At 37.7% G+C, this 23564-nt stretch overlaps 2 protein-coding genes across 2 annotated transcripts; both read left to right on the top strand.

Annotated features, from left to right (window-relative positions):
- On the top strand, positions 1 to 2758 carry LOC136264930 (fibropellin-1-like). Its single transcript, XM_066059696.1, has 4 exons — positions 1 to 35; positions 108 to 500; positions 1505 to 1596; positions 1671 to 2758. The coding sequence occupies exons 1-4, from the start codon at positions 1 to 3 to the stop codon at positions 2756 to 2758; spliced, it is 1608 nt and encodes a 535-aa protein (XP_065915768.1).
- LOC136264407 (E-selectin-like) lies at positions 2747 to 23564 on the top strand. The gene is made up of 7 exons (XM_066059135.1): positions 2747 to 2986; positions 9724 to 9837; positions 9912 to 10202; positions 19899 to 20093; positions 20621 to 20908; positions 21166 to 21357; positions 23312 to 23564. Exons 1-7 carry the CDS (start codon positions 2869 to 2871, stop codon positions 23356 to 23358), a joined length of 1245 nt encoding a protein of 414 aa, XP_065915207.1. The 5' UTR covers positions 2747 to 2868; the 3' UTR covers positions 23359 to 23564.

The following is a 23564-nucleotide window of genomic DNA, read 5'->3' as shown; positions in this document are numbered from 1 at the left end:
ATGTTAGGGAGGTTTACCCTCACTTTGATGGTCCAGTAAGAGTGGCATTGATGGATGTCCTGCAACCCCAGCTACTTACGATGGTTTGCATCAGCATATATATATAGAAAGCACAGAGATACATTGATTCTACCCTTTCAAACTGAACTAGACAGCCATGATAACGACTTACATGATCCTAGAGATGATGAGTGTGAGACAGCTTGCATCATAGAGCCATCCGTCGAGTCAAACCCTCAACCGCCTGGCCTGGTTCCTAATCAAACTTTAGAAGCTGCACGCTTTATCTTGAAAATAATAGATGGAAAGAGACTTTCCCAGACTACTACAGATGGTATTATAAAGGATATTCAATGCATGTTGGACCACACAATAAGTGATTTAAAAACTAATGTGATGGAAGCATTGGGTGAAAATGTGACAGCGGACTTAGTACAAAAAGTTCAAGAAGTGTTCTCAGCAGCTGATTCAAAATGCCTCTTTGATGGATTAGAAACACAGTACAAATAAGAAAAATTTATTCAGGAGCACTTTCATTATGTAGTAAGTGATGTAGCTATGTATAGCAAACTTGTATAGCTATAGCCTGGGAGCTGCATGCGTGCTATAGCAGTGCCAGGCATGTTTTAAAACTTAGCTATAGCACTGACAGCCATATGATTGAATCTCACTGACACAGGCACATGCAATCTTGATATAATAGCTAACGTGACCAGATCTGTGATAGTCATGTTAATGTTTTAATTGTCATCCAGGAATACTGTTATATGTTAGGAATGTATAAGGTGACCATTTCAGGCTGGTAGCTACCCATACACACAAGTAAAGTTATGGATTGCTAAGTTTCTCATGTGCAATTAGAAGCCCCCTTTGTTATATATATTATAGTGCTAAGTGTTGATGCATGCATATAGCAATAGCTAATAAGTATGCATGGTTACTAATAAAAAAAATTTAAATGCTTTTCTCAAATTTTCATGCAGTATTCTGCATGTTAGTAAAATTTCTGCAGTATAGTTGCTAAAATACACAACACCTTCAATTTACTCTTTTCTGTACAGTTTTTAATACTAGAAATTTTCCGAATATAGCTACAGATGCTAACACTTTTGTCAGGACAGTATTCATCGAATACTTCGTTGCACAACCACTTAATTGTCTATCTACACTGCACACATGTTAATGTTATCTTCTAATCTATATACGTACATATAATTAATATACTTATTTTTTGTTGTTAAATATGCAAGAGCTCTGGCTGTATGTGTATTGTGCTCTATTATAATAAACATGCATTAGTCTTTTATTAGTTGGCCTGGATTAAAATTATTTCTTGTGCAATACTGAAAAGTGAGTGCATATAAAGCTGGCATAAACAAAACTTGAGTTGCTAGTTTAGCCGACAGGTTCCAAAACCCTTCTCTTGTGGTAAGCATGTTGGGGATAGATGTTCTTTGACCATTAAAGTGCTGTAATTGGCTGCAATAATAGTATGTATTAAAAGGTATTGTGATTGTGATCCTAATCCTTGTCTCAATGGTGGTAACTGTAAGGACAGAATTGACTCTTTTACTTGTGATTGTGTGGATGGATATAGTGGGGGCATCTGTGAAATATAAACATTGATGATTGTGATCCTAATCCTTGTCTCAATGGAGGCAACTGTACAGATGGAATTGACTTGTTCACTTGTGATTGTGTGGATGGCTATAGTGGAGGCATCTGTGATATAAACATTGATGATTGTGATACTAACCCTTGTCTCAATGGAGGCAACTGTACAGATGGAATTGACTCTTTTACTTGTGATTGTGAGAGTGGATATAGTGGAGGCATCTGTGAAATAAACATTGATGATTGTGATACTAACCCTTGTCTCAATGGAGGCAACTGTACAGATGGAATTGACTCTTTTACTTGTGATTGTGAGAGTGGATATAGTGGAGGCATCTGTGAAATAAACATTGATGATTGTGATCCTAACCCTTGTCTCAATGGAGGCAACTGTACAGATGGAATTGACTCTTTCACTTGTGATTGTGAGAGTGGATATAGTGGAGGCATCTGTGAAATAAACATTGATGATTGTGATCCTAACCCTTGTCTCAATGGAGGAAACTGTACAGATGGAATTGACTTGTTCACTTGTGATTGTGAGAGTAGATATAGTGGAGGCATCTGTGAAATAAACATTGATGATTGTGATCCTAACCCTTGTCTCAATGGAGGAAACTGTACAGATGGAATTGACTTGTTCACTTGTGATTGTGAGAGTGGATATAGTGGAGGCATCTGTGAAATAAACATTGATGATTGTGATCCTAACCCTTGTCTCAATGGAGGCAACTGTACAGATGGAATTGACTTGTTCACTTGTGATTGTGTGGATGGCTATAGTGGAGGCATCTGTGAAACAAACATTGATGATTGTGATCCTAATCCTTGTCTCAATGGAGGCAACTGTACAGATGGAATTGACTCTTTTACTTGTGATTGTGAGAGTGGATATAGTGGAGGCATCTGTGAAATAAACATTGATGATTGTGATCCTAACCCTTGTCTCAATGGAGGCAACTGTACAGATGGAATGGACTTGTTCACTTGTGATTGTGAGAGTGGATATAGTGGAGGCATCTGTGAAATAAACATTGATGATTGTGATCCTAACCCTTGTCTCAATGGAGGCAACTGTACAGATGGAATTGACTCTTTCACTTGTGATTGTGAGAGTGGATATAGGGGGACATATGTGAAATAAATATTGATGATTGAGATCCTAATCCTTGTCTCCATTATGGAAATTGTACTGATGGAATTGACTCATTCACTTGTGATTGTGAAGATGGATATGGTGGAGAAATCTGTGAAATGAACATTGATGATTGTGATCCAAGTCCTTGTCTCAATGAAGGCAATTGCACTGATGGAATCAACATGTTCACATGTAATTGTACTGATGATTTCACTGGGGAGACATGTGAGACTGGTAAGTGTAAATAATATTCTATTTCATTTTTATTTGTGACAGAATTTAATAAACCCTGGCTTCCAATCACAATAGATTGTGAGTATATCTCTTTGTTTTACAAGTACACAAAAAATTTTGGAATTTTCAACTAGAGTAGGGATCATAGTAGATCAGTAAAAAGTACTGAAACAAGCTGGAGTAGTGCACGATATTAAATGACAATAAAACAATAAGAAGTCTTATATCCCTACTGTGCATTTCCATAATGGTATCTTGCATGAGCACAGTAGGTATATAACACTTCTTACTGCTTTACTGTAATTTAATATCGTGCACTACTCCAGCTTGTTTCAGTACTTTTTATTGATGTGCTATGGTCCCTACTCTAGTGAAAATTCCAAATTTCTGTGTACTTGTTTGTTAACTTTTTTTTGTAAACAATTAATATGATTGGTGAACCCACATATACCGCATCTGAAATGATGCCGCGCATCCCAATTATCGTCAGTATCCATTACGCTTTGCTGTCAGCTATGTTCAACCTGTTACACAGCATTTTGAATCAAGAACTGTTTGAAAAACACCTCTGCAATCCACGCATATCGAAAGAAATGGTGCCACGCGCCCTGGATTATATCAATAATTATCATCTGAAAAGTGAAGTATCCATTACGCTTCGTTGTCGGCTATGTTCAACCCGTTACACAGCAGTACAATCAAGAACTGTTTGAAAAGCACCTCTGCTATCGAAATAGTCACTATGACAAATACGGACGATTTCCGTTACGAAGGAAAGCCATCACGTGCTATCTCTAAATCGGCACTTCTGCTGCAAAGATGAATGGAACACAAAGGAGGACACTGGTAAGTCCATGAAGAAGACATTGGCACCAAAAGGCACCTGTTGGGACAATGCCAAAAGGCACCTGGTATGCCAAAAGGCACCTGTTGGGTTGAAGTGACATCGAACAGTGAAAAAATCAAGCCTGTAACCTTAGCCATTGTCAAGTTACGTTTGTCTGAGGGCATCAGTCAGTCAGTAGAAAATTCTGTTAAATAAATTATTTTTAAAATTCCATAGCAACTTGTTGAAAGCGTTTCGGGTTGATCTGAAAGCTTGTTTGGGCTTAGTTTTACCTAACCGATACTGCCTCATCGTCCCCGGGGAAAATTGAGGTTGTTATTTCATTTCATGGGCCATGCCCACTCCTTTGTGGTCCCTACTATACACTACTATCGTAGTGTATAATATTTATCTGTTTGTTGTGTATAATATTCATCTGTTTGTTAATGTTGAAGGATAATAGCATGTTAGTATAAATTTGTACATACAACCATATGGCACTGCATCTGCTTTGACACTATAGTTTTAACTGGATTAAAGCATCTCCTTTACCATGATTGATGTGACAGTATAATAATTATTATAGTATATATATATATATATATATATTTAATAGTTATACCATGGCTGTGTGGGATTTTACTGATATATACACCCAAAGCCCGAGGGCTGCGGGTGTATATGTCAGCAAAATCCCAAGCAGCCGTGGTATAAGTGATATATACCACTTGGGGCGCACTCACCTAATAGGTGAAAGAACTAACGAGAACTCATCTCGTTTGTTTTATACAGTAGCATCTGAAAATCGATCGTGGTTTTAAAAGCGTGGGCTAATAGCCATCAAAACGTTGTCCATACATTGAAACGTCATTAATACATTACTATGCTTCAACACGCTATGTTAGAAAACTTGCAATTGTGGGATTGAGTTTATATTGTTATCATTTTTGTACTAAGTTAAGCCAACTAACTTCACTATTGGGACAGTAAGTAAGTTATTATATTAAGTTAAGTACTTAGGACTGTAAGTTACTAACCTATTTCAATGTAGCAGTAGTAGCTTTGCTGTTTCGTGGTCTGTTCAAAGGCTGATACGCGGTGGGTAGAAATACGCATCCACAATCGCACAAACGATTATTTTATACCTTCATTATCCTTTAGTAGCAACCAACTAGTCTATCTTAGCCTATGTACTAAGCTTAGCAACTACTACAAAAATGAGCCCACAATGCAAAGCTCTATGTCGCTCAATATGACGAGTCAAAGCGTATCGTTTCTTTGAACTGGCTGGGCATCAAAGTCATTGGCAAACTGCTTTCCCATGATATTGCCCAAGCAATATGCGAGTTAAACACTGAGCGGTGCCTTTGAACGCCCACACCAAAGTGGTATATATATTAATATTGCACTGGCTCAAACTGTTAATGAGATATATGCACTGTCTTAATGAGATATGCGCACTGTCTTAATGAGATATGCGCACTGTCTTAACAAGATATATGCACTGTCTTAATGAGATATACGCACTGGTACCAGTACGTATATCTCATTAAGGCAGTGCGTATATCTCACTAACTCAAGGTATTGCACAGTTAGGTGTGCATCACGTTAATCCATTCCAAGAAATCCGCAGATTTCTTTGATGTCATTTGCCATCTCTTTGTGCCATTATATAGTCACATATGTTAAGATCAATTATGGGTTTAGGTTTATTTGTAGTTTCTCAATGTGTGTTGAGTAGTTTCTTTGACTGAAACAGAGCTGTTTCTAATTAGGGATGCGGCAATTATGCTGGCATAATTTCAGGAATAATAGGTATGTGTGGGAATCAGAAATTATGCTAGCATTTTGAGGTAATTATAAAACTTTAACAGTAGGGAAATCTGCAGATTGTGCAATTCCTTTAAAAAGATTGAGATACTCTAATAGAGCAGTCAGAAACTGTAATAGAACAGTCACTGAATATAATTTTACTCTAATAAAGCAGTCACATTGAAACGAAATACTCTAATACAGCAACCAGCTAAAGAATTCAAGAATATTGGAAGCTTAAACATGAATGAAAATGGTCCGATACAGCAATAAACTGGCATTATTAGCCAATTATAGTAGCATAATTTTGTGAATAATGGGCAATTCTCAAAAGCATAATAGGTGATTTTTTGAGCACTGCTCAAAAGCATAATGCTCATTTTTTGGAGCATAATAGCCTCATGCCTATTTTTAATACAGGTGAGCTCTGTTTTGATAAGTTCCAGACACCTGTCTTAATATTACATTATGCACGCTAAGTACATTGAGCCATTTGAGGTGAAATGGTATTCATGTGCGACTGTAATTTTATTCATGGATACAATTTATCCACGATTATTATAGCAAATACCTGGAAGCACTTATAACAGCTTTAAACCATCATTATCAAGTCGCATTTCGATGTCCTGTGTCTCCTTGCTCACTGTATAAACCCACAATTGAACTTTTTGTATGCTTGTGTTGTTGCGCGCACGTTTGAACTCTTAGCACAGCAACTCCTTGTTATTATATTCTTACATTGTTTCCAGTGTCCACTATTCACAAAGCCCAATATAAATACACTCGTGAAGCATACCAGCAATTTCTCACATGTGTAGGTGATTAATCCACGTGGCACATATTAGTTATACCACGGGCACTCGTGCTTTGCTTGATATATACACACTCATGCCTGTGATATATAACTATTACATATATGTGACTGGGTCTGGGAAAACTGTTCTTATCGTCCATGACAGCAGATTTGATTTTTCACCAAGAACACAAAGCTACATGAATAAACTATCAAATTTCATAATCAAAATCAACTAGACGTGAGTGGTCTGCTTTTGATGGCTGCTTTTCCCAAGCACAGTGGTGGTCTGTACAAGTTGTCTGGGGCCCCAATGGAGCCCTGGCCAGTCTGGGGATGGCTCTGTGTGTGTGGCTGTACAGCTCCATGGAGTTGAATAAGGGCATAGCTGTACTATAAATGTCCTTTCATTTTAGCCAATCTTGATTCCTCAATGGCTCACAACTTGGCCTAATTCATCCCTATTCTTCCTCTTTATTTTTTAAAAACAATCCCTTGCCTGCCTCCAGCCCCCACCTCCCACCCCTTTTGTAGCTCACCTGATAGAGTCAACATTGAGTTTGAACTATATAAAATGGCAGGAAACTTAAGTGTTGGTCAGTGGCATAGCCAAATCCGGGCAAGCTAGGGCATTGCCCTGGCATCAGACTGTTTTGCCCCACGACTAGCAACCCAGAGCCCTGAGCAATTGAAGATGTGGGCTGTTAGTTGCTCCATTATTGTACAAGAATACTGGTAGATAGCATAACTTTACTAACTGTATTATTTTCACCAATGTCTTTCTTTCCGACCAGTTGATGGACAGAGATGGGATTATCCAAGGGATTTCCCTATGAGTAACTCGATTGTGTACAAATAATAGGAGGCAATAAATAGATCCATGATCATGTGATTACAAAAAAACCATGCAGCATTGTGACAAGGAGTGAAGGACAAGGATTTTTATTAACTCTTCCAGTATAGTGGGATGGACAGTTAACAATTGGATTAACTTGTGTAACTATTGGTGCAGACAAAACTCGAATCAGAGAATACTGAGAGGCGAGATATTTGAGACATTAGTGCCTGCCTAGCCACGTAGATACTACCAAGTGATAGTTCAAATGGTATGGAATGCTTATTCAGTCAGCAATTGGTTTTTTTTTTTCTTAATTTATAGACTGTGGGACTGGCAGAGCAAAGTCATTATGTGATACAACACCATAAGCGCATCGTGCTTTAATTAAGGTTTCTTCGAAGTCTAGTATTAAGACGGACATGTGTATGTGGAATAACAAGGCCAATAGCTAGCGTTCACCTAGAGTAAGGTTAAAGTACATTAGTCATGCATACAGTAGTGTAGGTGAAGTATATGTAGTGATGCATACACGTTTTTAAAAATGCTGTATTGATGTCCATATCATGAAGATGGGCATGAGTATGAGTGTTGCATGGTTGAAGGGCTTGCCTGCCCAGTGCCCTGGCATGGCAAAACGTCTGGCTACGCCACTGGTGTTGGCTACTTCTACTGTGGATGCTCTTAAACATGAAAATTTGGTACATGTAGCTTACACCATTGGCGAGCTACAACACTCTGAATACTTAAAACCAACATTTCTCGATCAGTGGCGTAGCCAAGGGTGGGCATTTGCCCAACCATCACAGTTTCTTGCCCAACCATCACTAACTTTTGCCCAACCATCACAAGTAGTTTAAAATTCATGCGAGGATTCACAGCAGCACACAAAGCAACCCTACTTTAATACTGTAAAGCGTGAAAATGTACCTCATTTGTTGAACCATGACTTCAAAGAAGCTAGGGATTGAGATAGATGATGCATCACGTGATCCATTATGCGGAAAATCCCTTGGGAAATCCCTATAATTACACTTCATGTAGATGCTCGTGCCATGTTCTTTGGCGCAATTTAAATTCGAAATTTAAAATGGTCTGGAGTTGAAGCGTGGTACACTATAGTCGTGGTACTGTATCTCTAAGTCACAGTGAATGATAATCATCAGTAGGATTCAGCATAGATGGTGCTGGCAGCAAAAGATTTCACTTCAGTGGACTTGTCAAGTGTTATTTTTTGATAAGGAAAGTACCGTATAGCCTAACTTACTGCTGATGAAAGAAAACGGGAAAATGTACTCTTCTAGATAACAATGATGGCATATGCAAATGGAGCTGAAAATGGAGAAAAGGTCAAGTCATTATATTAAAGTGTTACGTGCACAATTTGTCTAACCGAGTATTGGTTTACACCAGATTCATGTAAACTGTACATTGGCTGCTACATATAAGTCTGGGACGAAGATTTCTTGGCATGCTGATATTTGCGACAATACTCATTATAGTAGTGCCCCCGGCCTTCATTTGGGGCCATGTGGCGTTTACTTAAAAAGCATTACATATCACTGTGGTGGTTGGTCTGTAAGCTATACTGCCAGTTGATTGTAGTAAATATGTGATGAGCTGTTTACATTGTTGGTTCTTGTAGATTCAGCAGTTTGATGTCACGTGATGCTTGGCTACGGCGATTGTCGGTGGATGCCTACCCTACAAGTTTAATAGAATAGCATATAGCTAGTAAATGTTGCATGCATGCAAACAAGCAAGCAGCACGATTTGTTTACACTATAGCAAAGGTAGCTAGGGCTTGCGTGCATACACTTTTCATATTTTTCTTTGATAATGTCTCGCATGAAAGTGAGCATGTTTCTTGTGTGTGTAATTAAGTTGATGTTATGCCCAACCATCAAATATTGGCTGGCTAGGCCCCTGTTCTTGATACTTTAAAATAGGCAATAAAACCAGTTTTCCCAGACTGGGTTACATATATATGTGTATATTATTCATTGAAGAAAATTAGTTATTGCCACATCTTCAGATAAAGGAGATCTAGTTTAATGTTGATAGAGAAAGAAAGCATAAGGACTTTCGGTATGCTGTAGTAGCATAGCATAAGTAAATGTTGTAAATCCAGACAAAAATATTTTTGACAGTATCTCTGTTATTTTAAAGTTGTTTATTATTTGATGTCATTCACCCTTGATTTTACTTTTGAAAATTCAGATGTAGTTGTAAAAATGTTTTTTTTTATAAATTTTTTTGTATTGCAAAGAAAATGTTAGTAATACTAATCTATAGTCATGCAAGAATGTGTTTTTCATAGTTTGATATGAGAATGTCTTCCAAAAAAATAATACATATATACAGTATGAGCTTACAGCTACTTAGTTGCCCATGTGATATACTGAATGAAAATATGTACATTACCAATTAATTGTGTACTATTAGTTGTGTTACAGTATCAATACTTACAGTAATAGACAATTGTGATCCTGATCCTTGTCAAAGTGGAGGTCTATGTATTGATGGAATAAATTCTTTTACATGTGAATGCATTGGTGGCTACACTGGAGTTGTTTGTCAAACAGGTAAACAATTCATTGTGTACAGAAATTAGATGCAAAGCCACCAGTGGTAATTATACAGTATATTTTGCATGCAGCAACGTGTCCTGCACTCTTTATTCCTGAAAATGGAATGATACAGTGTATACCAGGAGTTCCTACACCTCCTCCTGAACCAACTCCTGCACCTGTACCTACTCCACCAACTAATCCTCCTCCAGGGGATAGTAGAGACCTCCGTGGTGCAGATGCTATGACTGATTCTGTTGCTGGGGACATTTGTATTGTCATATGTAATGAAGGATATCAACTACGTGGGAGTGAGAACAGAACATGTGGTGATGATGGGACATGGGATGGTACTGACACTACTTGCACTGTACCACCAGGTATGACTGTATATCTAACTATATGTAAACTTTTTATTTATAGACAACCTAATTGTTTTTCTGTTAACACTATTTGTGTGGAGGATGATGCTGTTTTTAGCACTAAACCGGACCACTAATATATATTGCTCTAAACAAATATTACTCTACAGTAAAACAGTATCAAGACAGTGCAGACACACGGTGGTGTGTTTTGTGACCCAAGAAGCTGGCGTGCCACACTGTGAGTATATTGACAGGAAGAAAGAAAATGTGATTTTCACATATGTGACCCAGTCTGGGAAAACCGGGCTTATCGCCTATTTAAAAGTATCGAGAAATGCCGATTTTAAGGATTTAGTGTGTTGTAGCTCGCCAATGGTTGAAGCTATGTGTACCAGATTTTCACATGTTTTACACCAATTCCTAACCTTCCAGAGCATCCACTGTGCAAGTAGCTTACAACTAAGTTTCCTGCCATTTTAGATAGTTTTAAAACCGAGGTTGACTGTATCAAGCGAGCTGCAAAATGGGTGGGAAATGGGGGCCCTGGAAGGCAGGCAAGATGGTGTTCAAAAATTGGAAAGGAAGGCGTAGGGATGAATTAGGCCACATTTTGGGCCATTGAGGTATCAAAATTGGCTAAAATGAAAGGAACTTCACAGCAGAGGTACTTATTCAATACCACAGAGCTGTACATCCACATACAGTCATCCCCAGGCTGAGCAGAGCTCCATTAATGCCCCACACCACACGTAGATCGCCACTGGACTTGGGAAAAGCAGCCACTGGACTTGTGTAGAGAGTTCAAAATCAACTCAAGTCTAGTTGATTTTGATTGTGGAATTAGATAGTTTATTCATGTAGCTTTGTGTCCTGGGTGAAAAATCGAATCTTCTGACATGGGCGATAAGACCAGTTTTCTCAGACTGGGTCACATATGTGTAACTCCGTGATCCCTAATCCAATTGGAACCAAATTTGCTGCAAAAGTGCCTGCCAGGTAGGGGAGTCTATATACCACATTTGCAGAAAATTACCTAAGAAATTTCCGAGTTATAAGCGGCCAAACATTTTTCTTCGTTTTGCATACTTTGCAAAATCCACCATAAAATACAAATGCGTACTCCAATCAGGCTGAAATTTAAAGGGCTCATTAAAGCAAATCTCAGTACCAAATCCGGTGAGTTATGACCAATTCTTCATGTAAAATGAGATCAAACTTCTGTCATGCCTGCAGGGTGAACCCAGATGAAGTAACCATTGTAGGAGTGCCTTTTTATGATTTTAAAGGAATCGAGATAAAGACCATGGAGATATGACACAAAACCCAACCTATATCACAATTATATGATCAAGTTTCATGAATAAAAAACTATTAGTTTTCACACCTACCAGGCAAACTGCTTAGAAGAGTGAGCTGAAAACCATTATGTAGATGAAATAATAAAATTGAAAGTCCTTGCAGTAGTACCAGAGTAAAAGCCACTATACATAATCCAACCACTTGTAGCAAGTGTGCAATCAATATACTCTAATGTCCGGTCACCCTGTTAGAGCATTCAGCACCATAGAAAGCTACTCTATTAGAGTGTTTAGCTATGTAACAAGTCACTGTGTAGAGAGTTCAGCTACAAACAAACCACCATGTGGAGAGTTTACACCTACAAACAAACAAGTCTCATAGTAGAGAAACAAATAACCCTGTGGAAAGATCAGCCACAATCAAATCACTGAGTTCAGCTACAAACAAGTCACCCTGCTGAGAGCTCAGCAAATCACCCTGTAAAGAGTTCATCTACAAACAAGTCACCCAGTAGTGAGTTCAGCTACAAACAAATTACCCTGTAGAGAGTTCAGCTACAAACAAATCACCCTGTGGAAAGTTCAGCTACAAAGCTACTAATAAATCACCCTCTAGAGAGTTGAGCTATGCACATTTAATTAAATTGTCGAAAATTGTCCATATTGGGATGGCATTATACTTGATGCTTTTGTTTACATACTGTGTTTTAAATAATGCTGACATAATTAGTTGGCACCTAGCATCATTATGTGTATCAGGCAAATTAGATGGATTCAGCTTTGGTTTCTTCTTTGCCCTGTAGTTTCTATAGCTTTTACTATATCATGAACCACGATAGTGGGTTCATAATAGGGATCGCAGTGGAATTTTTGAAAATCCTAATAGAGCAGTTACCTAAAACCAGCCTTAGAAAGCAGACTCGAGCACAAAACAACACTCAGATGGCTTATTATCAAACACTGAACTCAGACAAATGGTGATATAGCAATAAAAATGGTCTAGACAAAATTTAGAAACATTCAAAAATTGCGAATTTTACGTGAATTGTTCATAATTATTATTCATAATATTATTATTTTGTTTCACTCGTGTACAGCCCAAGGCTTCCATTTTTTCACGATAGAAACTACACAGCCTTACTCACTGAGTCCTTCTGCGAGTCCATGACCCATTAATTAACCCATACTCCACAGATCGCTAACCGGCCTCCACCTCGATAAATTTCTAAGTTCTTCTTCGCCATTGCCAGCTGTTCCGTATACAGAGAAGCCGTAGAAGAACAAAATTACGGGATCTTGTGTGCTCAGGGATGCGTATTGTTCGACTATAGTCTTATAACGTTAATAGATGGCAGATTGAAGTTGTGCAGCACTCTTTTACCTTACAAGATCGCCTAATAGGGTCTCTAGTGAGCCACCCGTCTTCACTATGAGAAGCCGTTTAAGCGCACATCCAGTTTATTCTTCTTTCTAGCCATCACAGTGAGTGCTTTGTTTGTCCATTATAGGTGGAAGATAAATGGTAGCGCTGATATCATGGCTGCTTTTCACATGCAAAAAAGGTTGGGTGGGGTGTTTATTACAACCCTACCATTTAAAAATATTTTGTGGTCTAACCACATATCTCGCAGTTTGTTTCCAAAACATTTTACTTTGTTAGCCTATTTATCAGCAGTTGATGCAGATGTAGTCGCTATAACTGAGACATTTTTAGATGAATCTATTCTTAACTGTCAATTTTTACTCACAAATTATGTTGTTTTTCGTAAAGATCGAAATAGACACGGTGGTGGAATTATGATACTAGTTCGCTCCTCCATTCCCGTGGTGAGAATGTCTGAGTTAGAAACAAACTGTGAAATAGTGTGGGTAAAACTCCTTACCTCACCTAGTCTTTTGTTTGGAGTATTCTATCGTCCACCAGGTCCATCCCTGTCAGCTCTGGATGAACTGAACTCCTCGTTATCACTAATTAATGGTGGTACACCTCTAGTATTATGTGGTGACTTTAATGTTCCCCCAATCGACTGGTCAGTGGTTTCTCCAGCTGTATCATCTCCAACCGCTACTCATCTCTGTTCAATTACACATGACTGTCCTAACTCTATCTCCACTATTCGGACTGTAGATAATTTGCCAGGAACTGATCACGATTCTGCTGAATTCTCAATTTGTATTTCTCCCACAAAATCATCTACCAGTGAAAAGAAATTGTATAATTACAAAAAGGCCGATTTTTGTGCATTTCAGGAGCTGTTGTCCCATGTTCCTTGGGATCAGCTGGATTTTGAATAAGACATTGAAAATGCTTGGACATGCTGGAAGAATTTATTTTTTGCAGTTGTTGACTCTATTATACCTAAAACTCAATGGAAACAGAAAAAACTTAAGCATTGGTTTACTCCAGACACCCTCCATTTGATACGTGTCAAGCGACGTTTGTATCGTAGAATTAAACGTAATAGCTCTGAACTAAATAGATCTAAGTATAAAGCGATAAGTAATTTGGTTCGTTCCAAGACTAGACAGGATACCGTAGACTACATTTCTGCACTTTCTGTCTCGTATTCAGCAAATGCAAAGAAGTTTTGGAATTTTGTAAATTCAGTCAAGGAATTCATCAGTCCCCTCCTCCACTTAGCATTTCTGGTAATCATGTTTTAGATGATGTTGAGAAGGCAACAGCTTTTAATCAGTATTTTAACTCTGTGTTTACAACTGAAAACTGCTCAGGCTTGCAATCTCTGCGTGAGTCTGTCAAATTTAATGGAAAGCTTATTGACTCTGTACAATTCACACCAGAGAATGTTTATGAAGAACTTAAATCTTTACAACGGGATAAGGCCTGTGGTCCAGACAATCTACCATCTCAATTATTACAAGTTGCTGCCGATTTCATCTCCTTACCTTTATCACGTTTATTTCAACTGTCACTGTCCTCTGGTGCCCTGCCTAGGGACTGGGTGACTGCCAATGTAGTACCTCTTCGCAAAAAGGGTGATAAACACCTTCCATCTAATTATCGCCCAATAAGCCTTACTTCCATTGTTGTGAAAGTTATGGAAAGAATTATTCACAGACAAATTGTACTTGCTCTAGAGTCTAAACATCTCATCAGTGATTCTCAACATGGCTTTCATCGTAAACGTTCAACTGTGACCCTCTTACTTTCAGCTATTAATGACTGGGCTTTTTGCCTTGAAAGACGAAACTCAGTTCATTGTGTTTTATTGGCATTTGACTCGGTTCCTCATTGCCACCTGTTACTTAAGCTTGAATGTCTCGGCATACATGGAAATCTACTCTCTTGGTTTGGTTCGTTCCTTACCAATTGCTATCAAAGAGTTGTTATTAATGGCTGTTTCTCAGAATGGCTTCCTGTTCGTTCAGGTGTCCCACAAGGCTCTGTTCTTGGACCGTTGTTATTTTTACTCTACATTGACGAAATCCATCACGTTATTTCCAGCAGTACTGTTAAGTTATTGGCTGATGACATTGTCTTATACAAGCAAATTGTTTCAACTCATGATGAAACTTTACTTCAAGAAGACTTGACCAAAGTTTATCAATGGTCACAGTTATGGAAACTGAAATTAAATCCACAAAAATGTGAAAGTATTTGTATATCTTATAAGCGATCGCCACCAATGTGCAAGTACCATCTTAATGACCAGCCTATTCCATCTAAATCAGTAGTTTGTTACTTGGGGATGTACATCAATTCTCATCTTAAATGGAGTGATCATGTCAAACATATAACAGCTAAAGCCTCCCGTTCACTCAACTATTTAAGACACACTCTTTTTGCAAGTCCATCTACTGTTAAATCTGCTGCCTACAATTGCCTTGTTAGACCGTTACTAGAATGTGCCTCACCTGTATGGTATTTACACACTGCCAGAGACATTGATAGAGTAGAAGCAATTCAGAGACGAGCTGCACGCTGGGTGTGTGGTAGCAGATGGAATCCTCATTCACATAACTGGTCCAAATCTTCTACTTCTTGTTTGCAGGACCTAAGATGGCCTGCGCTCCATACTCGTCAGTCCTATTTTACTATAACTCAAGTACACGATATTTTACATGACAGAGTTTCTATCCCATTCAACTCACATTTCAAGTTTTCAAGCACCAATACTAGATTCCATTCACTTTCACTTACCACATCATCATCTACCATTAACGCATACCGTTTTTCTTTTTTCATAAATTCTCCATTTCTTTGGAACTCAGTACCTGTAGAAATTTTACAAATTTCCAAAGCAATTCCTTTTCGGATGGCACTTCGTCGATTTCTGCTCAGCTAACCTGATTTTGTAATTTTCTCTTTGTTTTCTTTTTGTATAGGTATGTAGTTGTCGTGTGTCATGTTTTTGCTGTATGTTTTATTTTGTACTTGTAACTGTATGTATGTCTGTATGTATTTGTAAGGGGAGCACGTTTGCAGGCTTTGCCTTTTGTGTGACCCTTGTCTTTTGACAAAAATCGATAATCTAATCTAATCTAACATATCATCAACAACCCTCCCATATGGTATCCATGTCATAAACAACTTACAGAGTGTGAAGCCTGAAAGTCTTATATGGGATGATTGTGTGCTACTGTGCTTATGTCACTGTAACTAGCTACTGTGTACATATTCTAGCGCACTCTCCGATCAGCTAGTGACATTGACAGTTGCAAACATTTAGCCATGACCACATGCATGCTAACCAGACTTTGCTGACTATACCTATGGTGTTCCACTTTGTTACACACTGTTGCTAGCAGGCTACACCTAGGCTTTCCAGGGCTAGAGCCCAGTCTAAGTCCTGACAATTGGAACTCAATATGCCAGTTTAAAGTACTCCTGCATGTATGGGTAATGACTGCCAAATCCCTGGTAATCATGTAAGACTGGCTACGCCACTGGCCACTGGTAGTGACATTGTGATTTGTACATGCAGACACCGGCATAGGAAGACTTTTCGGCCAAGCCTAGCCATCTCCTATTTAGCTTGATTAATACCAACTCACAATGTTGCTGCTGTATTCAGCCCTGTTCATACGTGCATTTATACAAAAGTGTTGTAAAGCGTCATCGCTACAATAATAGCACTACAGCTACAATGTATAGCTATCTCTTCACTACCTATTCTGCTAGACAACTCTACACCTATAATGTACGTGCTTGATGTATGCATCGTTATATCACATGAAAATTTATGAAAAAAAATTGGACTCTACAGGAATTATAATACTAACAGTTACCATTCTTATAACTTGTATCATAGAGTTTCATTCTTGTCCTTCTCTTAGAATAAAGGCCTAAGACATCTTGTTCTTCTTCAAGTCTCCTGTGCTGCCATCAACACTGTCTCCTGTATGATAGGTGCACAATCAGTAATTCTTCTGACAGGTAAGTAGCTCAGATAGCAGTGTGTTTTCAGCGATGGCACTAAGTGTGACGATGATGGCTCAAACACTGAGTATAGACTAGGAATTAATGTATCCTGCCTTATATTTTGTGTGTGTACAAATGAATCAGAATGAAAATACAGTCTTTATCATAGATTACAAAATTAATATTGCATTAACATATCTAATGAGTTAGCCTTTTAAACCAAGGAATCTCTGTTAGCTTACTACACTAATGTGCCAATTAACTTATAATTCATAAATGGATTTGGAAAAAAGTACACAAACTAGACATATTAAAAATTTTAAATTTAAAATAAGAAATAGGGATCGCTGAAAAAAGCCACGAAACAAGAAGGGATTGCTGGGGTGGTAATGTAAACCACAAATCCCTATTTTGACTGTCTATAAATGCTCCATTTGAGTATAAAAAGTCAAAATAGGGATTTGTGGTTTACATTACCACCCCAGCGATCCCTTCTTGTTTCGTGGCTTTTTTCAGCGATCCCTATTTCTTATTTTAAATCTTAAATTTTTAATATGTCTTACAATTAGTTGGTTCACATTTATAAGGTAGAAACTAAGGGAGGTGAGTAGCTGGCAGCGGTGTAGCATAATGATTACCACTGTGGATTCACACACTGAAGACTCCAGATTGGAGTCATGAATTTTTGTTTGTTTGTTTGTTTCAGCACTTTTTTGTCCAAGTTTTAATTGTATTCATGTGACAGCTGCCGGAACAATAGCAACAGCATATTAACAATCCATTTACTCAAACATGATGACCATGTTTCCTTATTGGTCTATCTATACTTATATTGATAACACAATGCAAATAGGACATAGTGACCACAACCCTTGATATATTGGGCAGGGATAGAGGCCCACTTGAGATCCTTTAATGCGGCAGTTACCCTAGCATAACAGTCATGTACTATAACAGTCACACATATACATCACAGCTGTATGCTATAACAAAGGAACTAAATGAATTAGTATATTTAAAATCATTACTTCATAGGCATAGGAAGCAAAGGGGCCAGGGGACCATGGTCCCCCAATATTTTGGTTAGCCATCTCAAGTCATCTCTTAAGAACTCAACTGTCTTCTTGCTACCAATGTTTCAGATTACTCTACTTTCTAATTAATCAGAGTCAACCAACAATCCATGAAGCAGTTATGAAGCTATCTACTTGCACACCTGACTTCACAACCATACTTCAAACAAAAATCTAGATAAGTGGCTCTAAAATAATTTTTGTACTATTAGGAAAGTTGTGTGTGCTGACATAGAGGTAAGCTAAATATACACTGCTGTATTTGATGGAATGATTCAAGCATGTTTTACTGCCAAGAATACATCGTAATCCAATCTCAGAGCACTAGTTTTTAAATTTTCTTTAGTACTTTTCCACACAGCATTAGCTTGCATCTTATCCTTAACACTGTCTACCCCCCTCCCCCCCACCAACCATGAATTGCTTTATAATTTTATAATGAAGTATGTAGGGATCCAAATGATTAAAATAACAAAACAAGAAATGGATGATGGTATACACTGTACTCTAGTTCATTGGAAAAATCCCTACTTTTACATTGAACAAAAAGACATGCCAAAGTACGGATCTTCCCACTGAACTATGCTGTAATACCATCATTTATTTCTTGTTTCACTACTTTTTATCTCTCAGATCCCTACTTCATTTTAAAATAATAGTTAAACTTCAGGGTCTACATAATTTAGTAACCCAAAGGCGCTGTGTCGTGGTGCCAAAGAGAAGGAAAGCACTACTACAGTACTTAAGGGTTACTAAACTTTGTATATACATTATAGACACCAACTGATCTGAAGTCTTGCTTATTTAGACCCTATGTAGTTGTTGCACCTTGACAATGTTGACAGCTGCTTGTAGCAGTGAAATGCATGTGTTAATTAGTGGAAATATACCTATTGCTCTTCCCCTGATTGTTGCTATCTGTAAACACCACATACAGGCTCTTCCTTTGTGTGTTCGCCCTACATTGGTTCGTAGATGTTTTCCTTTGTTGCTTTAGCACTAGTGCTAGGGTTGTAGAAATGAGCCAGCAATTATTTTTAGCAGCTAGGGTAGCTATAGGTTATTGCACTGCCGGGCAAGGTGATGGGGCTATGCAAATAAACTGGCTTATCACTACAGCCCTAGCACTAGTGCTAAGTACTGAAGTAACAAAGGAAAACATCTACACTACAACAATAGTCTCTATCACACTTTATCACTGCTAGTACTCATGTATCAAAAGTGTATTCTAATTAATTACTGCACATCCTATTTCTTGACTTGTAAAGAAGAGCAGTACCAGCAGTTGTAGCTTGATAGTGGTGTCTCCAGTGTTGCAAGAGATGGATCATGTAATGCCTGGATTATTGTTTAAAAGCTCAGTCCCTGAGCCCATGCAGTCTGCGAAATACATTACGCCATAGGTGGTAAAGTTGATATGTTAATATTCCATACTTAAATGTTAAATGGCCTCCTTGGTTGGCACCAAGTTATTGTTATTAGAGCTTCACAGTGACCAGCACTGAAGGTCTGACAGTAACATCCTTTGGATTACCTAACCTAACAAACTGGAATAAGTGTGTCTGGAATCTGCAGATAAAGTCACAAAGGGTTGGATTTTTTCAGCCCCACTAAGTATTTGTCCTGTTTCACTTTAGGATACTTCATTAAAAGATTTTCATTTAGCTAGGCTCCTAGGCTAGCAGTAAACACCTCATATCGACTCTGCCTTTTGTGTTCACCCTCCAGTGCCTAACTGGTAAAGTTGATAATAAACTAAGAAAATTGAAGTAATTCTTGGGTGGTGATGCATTGCCAGCTCTACCGGTGTTTGTGCACATAATAAACATGAAAGGGTCAAAGTGAACATGCTAAGTAATTTATACACCTCCAAATTCACCACAAAACGGTCTAAATTAATAAATTTCTAATTATACTAGCATATAATAGTATATTGGTGCCTTCTTATTAATGTTAGGAGCATGTGAACCACTTACTGCTCCTGATAATGGAATGATCGAATGTGAATTTGGAGATGATGGATTTGCTACTAGAGGGGACATATGTAGTGTCACATGTGATGATGGTTTTGAATTAAGAGGTAGTGCTACTAGGAAATTCCGGCCTTGGTGGGGCATATTGCAATGGACTGGTCTAGCTGTGTGTAAGGAAGGTAAGCTTTTGTAAACGACAGTATGTACACTACAACTAATTTGGGAACTGACAGTGCATACCTAATTCAGAATCTGTTTATGTAGCTGTGTGGCAAGTTATTATAAAGTTAGACAGTGGCATTTGGAGAATGCTTTGATATTTGCAAAGTATGTAGGGTTTTTATTCTGGTAAGAGACCTGTGTCATACTGGGCCACAAACTGTGTCATACTAGGCCACAAAGTGTGTGTCACCTAGCCACAAACTTTGATGAACAAATTGTATATTTTGTGGGTTCGTAACAAAATTCCAGTCACACAGGCCATTGTCTAAATAACTAAGACATGCATTGCTAGGATTTTTCAGTGGATAAACATCCCACAGGAATAATGTACTGTTATAATAACCTTGACTCCATCTCGGTGATTATTACATCATTCCTTTGGGGTTGTTTATCCACTGAAGAATCCTAGCACTGCATGTCTTACCTATACAAAATGTAAGGTTTATAGTTTTAAAATCATTTTTTTCATTTTCTTCTTTCATAGTAACATGTCCAATGCTGTCTGCTCCTGATAATGGAATGATAGAGTGTTCACCTGGAGTACCTATGCCTAGTCCTGAACCCACTCCTGTACCTGAACCTATCCCACCAGTTAATAAAAGATTCATACAATACTTTTTTAATCAACCTGATGATCCTGAATATATAGCTGATTCTAGTATAGGAGATGTTTGTACATTCGCATGTGATGATGGTTATGTGATTAGTGGTAGTGAAAGTAGGACATGTGAAGGTGATGGGAACTGGAGTGGTGATCATACTACTTGTGAAAGTATGAACTACTTATAATATCCTACTGTACAAGTGTGAAAGTATCCTGTACATGCATATATGCTTGCATTACTATAACAATTTCAGAGCTATAGCTACATAAGTATAAAATGATTAAGTCATTAGCTTTACATGCACCCTGTATAAAATATAAAGCATATATACTGTAGTTAGAATGATTGCAACCATTTTTGTCATTGTTTAGATATTCTGTATGTGCAGATTACATGTAATTGTTAAAATGTCTGTGGTCATTAGGAACATGTCCACCACTTACTGCTCCTGACAATGGAGCAATTTATTGTACACTGGGAGATGATGGAGTAGCTACAAAAGGAGATACTTGTACCATAAAATGTGATGATGGTTATCAGAGAAGAGGTAGTAAAAGGAGGAAATGTGTTGTTATTCGTGGTCAGTTAAAGTGGATTGGGAACACTGAATATCAAGGTATGGCATGTTGCTACACTATTTGTTTTATGATTGCAAATTAACTCATTGCACGTAATAATTACAGTGGCAGAAACAGGGGGGATGCAATGGTTTCAGCTAAAACCCCCTTTGAAAAAATGCGCACACCCCAAATATATTATGGATCATGTGAGCGATAACTTGACCAAGAGTTATACATAGTGCATTATTATTGGGATTTTTCTACTGGCTAAACTTCATACTTTTACCTTTGACATCACTGAGAATGATTACGGTGTTTAAGCATGTTAAGCACCTCTAAAAACAATTATTGTTTTAATGAGTACATGTCCTGTTTTGCTTCAAACTCCTGGATTGGTCAGATTCAACTTTTTACTGATTCATTGCTAGCTAGTTCAAGCTAGTTTAAGCCATAGATCTATGTGGCTAGCTATAGGCCACAGTCTCAGATCACAGTTATTGAAAACTTCCTGAACCTGAAACCCTCTCTGAAAATTTCTAGATCTGTCACTGAATTAGGCTACATTCAGGCACCAGCCTATTATGTTTTAATTAACAATATTACACATTATGCTGTGTGAGTCAACATAAAAAAATCAGACATCATGCTTATAATGATGCTGAACTTATACGTGGTACCCTTTACAAATTTGGATACAACAACTATTGACTTGTGATGTTCTGAGTAACTGTGAAAATCCATATAATATACTAAACAACATGTTAACTGTTCCAATACAAGTGTGCCAATTTTTGACATGCATTGTGCACACACAGAGATTATTTATGCACACCGGACTATGTCTGTGCCAATTATGCTGTCATAATTTCATAGGCTGCCAAAAGCATCAAGCATTATGCCAGCATAATTTGATGATTTTCAAGATTTTTAATTAAAATGTGCAATGTACATGTCAAAATATGGCAAAACATGAACTCACTACACCTGAATACCACATTTCATATCAAGTAAATGTGTGATGCTTTGAAAATAACCTATTATGCTTTTGAGCAGTGCTAAAAAATCCAGCCTATTTTGTTCTTAAAATCAAGATTATGCTCTAGAGTTGGCTGTTTTATTAGAGTATATCAGCCTTTCCTTACTGTTGTATTAGAGTAAGTGACTGCTTATTTCTGCAAAGTGTGAATAAGATTAGTCAAGAAATATATAATAAAAACAATAGCATAATTGGCTCAAACCTACATCAGACATGGTATTTGTATATGCTTTGATATTTGCAAAGTATGTAGGGCTTTTATTCTGGTTAGGGACCTGTGTAGAGGTGTCTAACTGGGACCATGCCATACATTCTGTATGTTTGGTGGCCACTTGCTTGACAGGTCTCCTCATGTTCATATTTACATACTGTACTTACAGGCTAACCCACCAGATGTTTCCATTACTTCTGGTACACCAAATTCAGCCTTGAATATAATGTTTAATTCAGCACCTGCTTGTTTTTTTTACAGGTCTCACTTAATCTTGTATTGTCATGCAGACATCCAAGAAGTCATTGTTGGTGTTAACTATTTTAGCTATAATAACGCCTTAATGGGATGATTAAATTTGTGTTACATGTATAATAGCATTGTTATATGTTTACCATAAGGCAAGGAATACTAATTTTTTGGTGAATGCTTAAGCACTTCTATGTTTGTTACAATGTATGATCATTTTAGTGTTATATGCCATGCAATTTCTTGCTGTTTATGTGACTGGATCTCAAATAAGGGATCTTGTAGTCTTCCCAATTGGTAACTTGTAACTTGGCATGTGAATATGGTACCACCTTGAAATTTGGTCACATCATTTACCCCCAACATACCACTGCTGTTTGTTGTAGTTATAATGTGATTGGTTAAAACCACGAGGAAATATGATAACTGATTGATAAGTCGAATTTAGAAAGGCTTTTAAGACCCCTTCTGCAGATCTGATCACACATTGTGTATGTTGGTGTACTTTATACAGAAGGAGGACATGGTGGGGATGATTATGATGATGATGATGATAAATAAATAAACACTCTGGATTTAATCGACCTGGACACTTTAGAATGTAGCTGCACACAGTTGTAGTCATCATGAACTCATACAGTTTGATTATACATATTTAGGTACATTGCATGTTCACTTTAGATGATAATTATTTCTTTGATTGTGTTGAGTAATTTAGGTTATGAAAGTGGCTGTACATGTGTACCTAATCGTCTAGTTAAAAAGCT

The sequence above is a fragment of the Dysidea avara genome, chromosome 8 (assembly GCF_963678975.1).
Source record: "Dysidea avara chromosome 8, odDysAvar1.4, whole genome shotgun sequence".
Taxonomy (NCBI): Eukaryota; Metazoa; Porifera; class Demospongiae; order Dictyoceratida; family Dysideidae; genus Dysidea; species Dysidea avara.
This window is presented reverse-complemented; position numbering and strand designations above follow the sequence as displayed.